Source organism: Tupaia chinensis, unplaced genomic scaffold, assembly GCF_000334495.1.
Source record: "Tupaia chinensis unplaced genomic scaffold, TupChi_1.0 Scaffold000046_3, whole genome shotgun sequence".
NCBI classification, from domain to species: domain Eukaryota; kingdom Metazoa; phylum Chordata; class Mammalia; order Scandentia; family Tupaiidae; genus Tupaia; species Tupaia belangeri.
Window position 1 is genome coordinate 4,606,298 of NW_006159504.1, and position 6,582 is coordinate 4,612,879.

General features: G+C 42.3%; 1 protein-coding gene across 1 annotated transcript in view; it reads right to left on the minus strand.

Annotated features, from left to right (window-relative positions):
• XKR4 (XK related 4) overlaps nucleotides 1-6,582 on the minus strand; it is a 537,397-nt gene that overhangs the window by 530,493 nt on the left and 322 nt on the right. Inside the window, 1 exon segment of the mRNA XM_027773775.1 lies at nucleotides 6,060-6,582. This exon segment is cut by the window's right edge and continues 75 nt beyond it. Coding sequence (XP_027629576.1) covers nucleotides 6,060-6,582 — 523 coding nt within the window.

Here is a 6,582-nt window from a genome sequence, read left to right on the forward strand (position 1 = left end):
GTGCTCGGTGTGAGTTTGAAGCCACCAGGTCCAGGACTTGAACCACAATCAACTATGTGGGAGTCCAGTGATGTAACCATTATGCCATCTGCTGGACTCACTTCTACGGAATTTTAAGTAAGTATATACTCTGACTAATTAAAAAATCCTCTTTACATGTTGGAAGTGTCTTTCTATAGGGCCCATCCACTTTGTGCCAGAGGGCCTATGGAAAGCCCAATACCTCTTCCACATTATAATTCATTAGTCTTACCAAAGAGCTCTCAAGTTTTCAGGCTTCTCTTCTATCTAGTCATCCTCAAACCCATTAACCATTTTTTTTCAAGTTGCTTTTTTCTTTTCCTATATCAGTATTAATTCTAGTCTAGAATTTGCACAGAACTATATGATATTATGAGGAAAACACTTAAAATCGCCTGTCTTGAGTCCAGGTAGTGGGCAATGTATGACAACAGGACACGCGTGGGAAAGGCCCTGTGTTCATGTACCAGGTTCTGAGCTTGCTGGGCACACATGTGCTCAGGATCCAGACTGACCCAGACTGGGGTGAGGGGGTTATGGCATGAAGACCATGTTGGGAGTGCCAATCGGCCTGTCTCCCTGCCTGTCTGTCTGCCTGTCTCTCTCTCACACTTGTTAAAGAAATAAATAAGCTTAACTTTCAAAAGCATACAGAGCAATTAACATTTTTTTCTGACTCAGTTTCCTCATATGCAAAATCCGAGTGCTGCCTGGAAGATCATTCTGAGAACCTAAAAAGAAAGAGAATATGGCAAGGCACTGGAAATACAGAAGTGCTACAGGTATATTAATAAGCATGTTTCGAAGGATCAGGAAACCTAATTTCAGTAAGGTGAAGACTATCTTGTCCTGAGGAAAATCTTTTCAAAACGTAACCCAAAAGAAACTTTTGCCAAAACTTATTTTAGCATAAATAAAATGAAAATGTTCAACCAATGTGTTTTTCTGAAAAACCGTATTCCCGCCTTATTGGGTTTATTTCTACACCCTAATAACACCCAAACTCAAGTCATGAGAAGTCAATGAGTTTCCATGAGTGGAAGCCGCTGAAGAGTCAAAGAGGACGTGATGGCAGATTCTCTGAAACTTCAGCATTCTGCCATTGCTTTGAGTGAAGCAACACGTCAACATTTTCTTTAACAATCCTCACCCCTTATCATCTTCCAGTGACTCCTCCAGGTCTTCAGAATAAAATCCAAGTTCCTTTCATTTCCAGCCCAATTAATTCTCCAGCCATCATCTTCAGCCTCTCACCGCCCCCTCCCTCTGTATTCAGAGCACACGATTCACCTCCTTGCTCTTTCTTGCCCCCTGCCTTCGTGTGTGTAGCCAAGGCTCTGGAGCCAATGGTCCACTTCGTTCAACTAGCAGATTTTTCCCGTCATCCTGACCTTTGGCCAGATATCCCCTGCTCCAGAGAGCCTTAGCTAACCGGCCAGCACGGTCTGAGCTTCCTACTTCTTTCCGTGCTTACATCCCTGCATTGAAGGGTGACTTTTCTGTCTTCCTCCCCAGACAGCATATTACATGAGAGGTTGTGCGTTTTAGTCACCTTGGTGTCATTAGTAACCAGCACAGCGCCTTGCACACAGTAGGTGCTTCATATATGTTGACAAAATAATTAATATGCATAGGGAGAGAACACAAATCTACAGAAAATACCCATTCAATATGTTCAGCAAATGGCACCAACCTCGCCTGACCTACATCAGAGGTCTGGACTAACTCGCAATCAATAAGGCACCTTTTCCAATGGCCAAAAGTGTATCCTCTATCTCCCCTATGGTCCTACCCACACCTTATTTCTAGAACCCCTGCATTCTTTGCAAGTACCTTTGTGTGTGTTTGTGTACATTATGCCATGGAATCACTAATGCCACCACAAGACCACGATACTCAGTTGGAAGTTCATGCAACAACCTCAACACATCCACACAACATAGGAAGAGGGGCATTGGAGACGGCGTGAGCTCAAGTCCCTGTTCTACAACCCTGCTGATGCATTATGGGAGAGACCCTCCAAACTGTCTCGACTACACCTCCCTTGCCCACTTTGCCATTCCCAATGGAGGTAAATTGCTATTTTTGTACCTTGCATTATGATTATCCAAGGTGGCATTTGGAAGTAGCCAACTGAGCCAGAAAGAGCATAGACTTTAGGGTATGCCAGGCTTGGTTTTAAATCCCAGCTACGGCCCATAGAGGCTGGGTGACCTTGTGTCAGTTATCTAACCTCTCTGAGCCCGTTTTTTCACATATAGAAGGATAATTTCCTCTTGGGTTATTGTAAAGTTTAGATGAGATAAGGAATATAAAAACATTTACAGGTTTTTTTTTCTGCCAAATAAAATTGTTATTACTCGTTATAGCCAGGTTTAAAAACAGTGTAGAACAAAGTTTCTCCAAGTGTATTATATATTTGTGTGTGCCTTTAAAATAAAAAACCAACAACTGCACATTTGCATATTAAAGGCTCTGAGAAATCCTGTGGTAGAGAGACCTGTTTAACCATCTTCATTTTCTCAATCTATTCAAACATGGCACCCACCTCATAGCTCAGGGGCTATCAAGCACTTCGACAGCAGAATTAATCACTCTTTCACCCTGCCTTCCCCATGTGACTCTGATGATGGAGGCTCAGAAACAAAATCCCAAAGAGAGAAAATACTCCCCACTTGCCACCCATGGACTTACTGTGTGCCTTGTGCACATCTTCTACGAAACAGCTAACTACAAAATAATACATAAGAGAAATCTGGTAGAATTTTAAGAGTAAATCTTATACATTCTGAATGATAAAAAAAGACATTTAGATACAATTGACCATTGGTGTGAGGAGTAAAAATTGTTCTTGTTTGGTATTTGTGCTTTCCACTGGCTGAACTGCACTCTTCGTCATCTCTGGAATCATATGAGAAGAATAAGAAATAAGAGTACTCTTATTCATGCACAGATCCTGTTCCTGTAAAATTGTAATTGCTCTTTTACCATGGTAGCAAAAGTTCACTTCATTATTTCTAGTGGCACTTTTACAGCATCAGTGCTTGTGACTTTAAAGCTGCCATTAGTTTTCCATGAATAAACGTTAATTAAAATGAATATGTACTATTGCTTTTAGCAGTTGTGTTTGTTATACATGTATCAATACATGCAAAGCCTGTCCATCATGTGTCAAATGGCTATTTCTGAACAAGCAAACACTTTAATGTTATTTCAAAAGATTTTTATCTACAGAAAGCTTTTAGAACCTGGTCATCCCTAAAATAACTAGAATTTCATGAAAATACAAAGAGCAGTTGCCAACCTAGCTAAAATCTATTTTATTGATTCCACAAAGTAGCATGTTAAAACATGAATAATGACCTCTGAGCTTTGTCCCACTCAGTATCTTGGTGTTTCTGCAATATCTGTGTACAACACATTGCAAAGAAAAGCTAGGCGAGGAAGGGGATGCTCTTCATTCCATTTCAGGCATCACAGTGGTCTAAGATAAGGTCTAATATAACAATCTAAGCTGAGTCTCATTTCCCCAACTTATTATCAAAGATGCATCTACTGCTCAAAGTTCCATTCAAATGTTTAACACAAAGAAACCCAGAATAAATTTGAATGTAACTAAGCATTAAATCCTGTAAGTTTTCCTATCCTTCTCCAATGTCCTCAATTAGGTTAAAGTGTGTGTTTCTTTTTTTTTTTTTTTTTTTAGTATGTTTTCTAAAGAGAAAATGAGACCAATTAGTCCTAGAGCATACCTTCACTGGGTTACCCTGGCATCCCAAAAATATTTTAACCAGAAACTAAGAATGGTTAGATGAGATGAGAATTCAGACTTAAGCACCAAATACATTATTCCAAAAATGTTGACAAACATTTGGTAAAATTTACACCAATAATCTTTCCTTCCAGATGATCATGTTTTATCAGAACAAACTTCAAATACTCTAAGGAAAATACTGTAGAGATGTCCTGCAACACAGAGGCATGCCCGCCCAATGTCTCCAGGGGCTGGGGCCCTTGATGGTCTGTCTGACATCCTGTGGCTCTCACTCTGCATTCAGCCTGCCCTCTATGGCTCTTCCATATGGCCAGCTGGCCCAGTGGCTGTGGTCTCACTGAGATGTTTTAGGCCCTTAGCTTTTCCTAGTTATTTCTCACCTACTGTAAATTATTTCCCACAAGAAAAATTAAGCATCCTTTCTGAACTGGGAAAATGCTTGCTTTGGATGGTCTAGCAAACACAGTTACAATTAAAATGACTTCTTCCATTCATAGAATTTGATATCAGACATTTCATCAAGTATCAATCTATAGGAACCCTGGATAGTGTTTTAGTTAATAGAATTGAGAAGTTTTTTTCAATATTTACACAACTCTAAAAACTTTAAAGGTGATTAAAAATAAGCGATGTCCAAATCTTGCATCAAGTTTAAAATATTAACAATGAAATGGTAGCTTCACTACCCACATTCCCTATTACAAGGCTAGTCATCTGCATCCCAGCCACTAAACACCTCAGTGATTAAATCAAACATTCAAGTTCTTCACCATACTTGAAGAACATCGAGCTGTAAGTCATCCATGTGAAATACAGCTATCATATTTAAGTGACATTTCAAAAAGAACACTTGCATCTGAATAAGGAGGTTTCCAACATTGATCTGTCTGACTGCATATCATATATCACTTTTCCAGAAAGTATGCACTTGAAAAACCAAGTTTCACAATCTGAAAGGTTACTCTATAGCAAGGCTTACTCTGCTTTACAAAGCATCAGTCCCAGAAGGATGCACCATCAACACACTTACTGTCCTAATTTGGAAACACTGTTCACAATAAACAAAAGCTTGCAGTTATACCCCACAAGTTATCCAAGTTGTTTGCACATGGTTCAGTACAGTGAATGACTTATGATGCCCTTTATCACAAAAATGGTTAGAAATGAAATTGAGAAAGAACACTGGTAAAGCAGTCTAGCCTCATACGGGAACACTTTCTTGGTAGCTTCATGATATTGGTACAACGTATCTTTCATCTTTTAAAAACATAAGTGCCAGAATGTTAGCATGTAGGTATATAGGTCCAAATAATTTTTGTAGATGAAAACTATTGCTTGAAAAAGCTACTGAAAACATTTAAAAAGTCAGAAGGACGCATTCCTGAGCACACTATTTCATTAAGTTCCTAAATCCATTCAGTGGTTGCTTGAGTGATAGTTCCCCCTGCCCAACAAGTTCAGCCTTGTATTCCAGTTGGTAAATGGAAGAGACATCTATGTAAAGACTTAGGAAATAAGATGATCAGTAGCAAAGAAGCCAATGAGGATGCCAAGTTTGATTCAAGTTTACACAGTGCACCAGCCCTTTTCCAAAGATTCTTAATTATATGAAAAATCAGACATGGGGCTATTGCAAGGTAATCGGAAAGTGCACTATAAAAGTCAGTCTGAGTCCCATAAAGCACTTCCCTCCCTCCCCTTGAAGAGAACACGCATCCATAGGGCAAGTCTTGTGCCTACTAAGCCCTTCACTTTGAGCATAGCAACTCTCCAGCAAGGATCACTCAAATGTGGGCACTTTTGAGCAGCAAAACTCCCATCTAACTAGCATTAGCTATTTTTCCCAGGGAACAAAAGAAATCACTGGAATTGCAACACACACCTCAAATTCACATAATACGAAATGATTTTTAGAAGATGTGACAGGAATCCTTCCTACTCACTGAAACAATATCACGAAAATGGGGAGGGGGAGGGTTGTAGCATCCAGAAAGAGAAGCGAGTGAGGCAGAGTGGGAAGAGAGAAGGGAGGAGGTGATCAAAACCACTTTGCTGCCCTTCCTTTCTTTCCCACTTCCCTCCCACCCGAGGCGGAGACCGCAAATTAAAAAAAAAAAAAATGCAAACCCCACTCTTGAAAAACCAAAAAGCTGAAATGTCTAGGGTTCCCACCACTGCAACCCCGAACGATTTCCGTGCAAAAGCAAAGCGGTGGGAGGTAGCCGCAGCTATGAACGTCCCTCTCCCCGCCCAGACACGGTACCTCCAGATCTGCCCGAGCTGCAGGATGTGAATGAGCGTCTGCAGGAGCCAGATGCAGAAGGAGCAGGACGCAGACCTGTGCTTGCCGCTGGCCCGGGGGGCCCCGCCGCTGTTGCTGCCGCTGCTGGCGGCAGCGATGTTGCGCTTGCTGGCGTTGGAGGCTTGCCTTTGCGGCGTGGAAGGACGAGCCTCGCCTTCCCCGGCTGCAGACCCGCCGCTGACCACCGCCTTGCAATCCGCTCCCGGCTGCTGGCAGCTGGAGGCGGTGGCGGCCGTGGCGCTGTCCTCGGTGCTGAAATCGTGCACAAACCAGCGAAAGCTGAACACTTGCACGGACAGCGAGCCCAGCACCACGAAGAAGAGCGTGAGTCCGAACCACCAGCGCTGGCCGCGCATGTAGTAGTCCACGGCGAGCCAGATGTCTGTGCCCACGTCCGCGAAGTACACGGCCACGGCGGCCAGGATCCAGAGGCAGTCCCACAGCGAGTAGCGCCGCTGCTCCCTGCCCAGGCGCAGGCACAGCG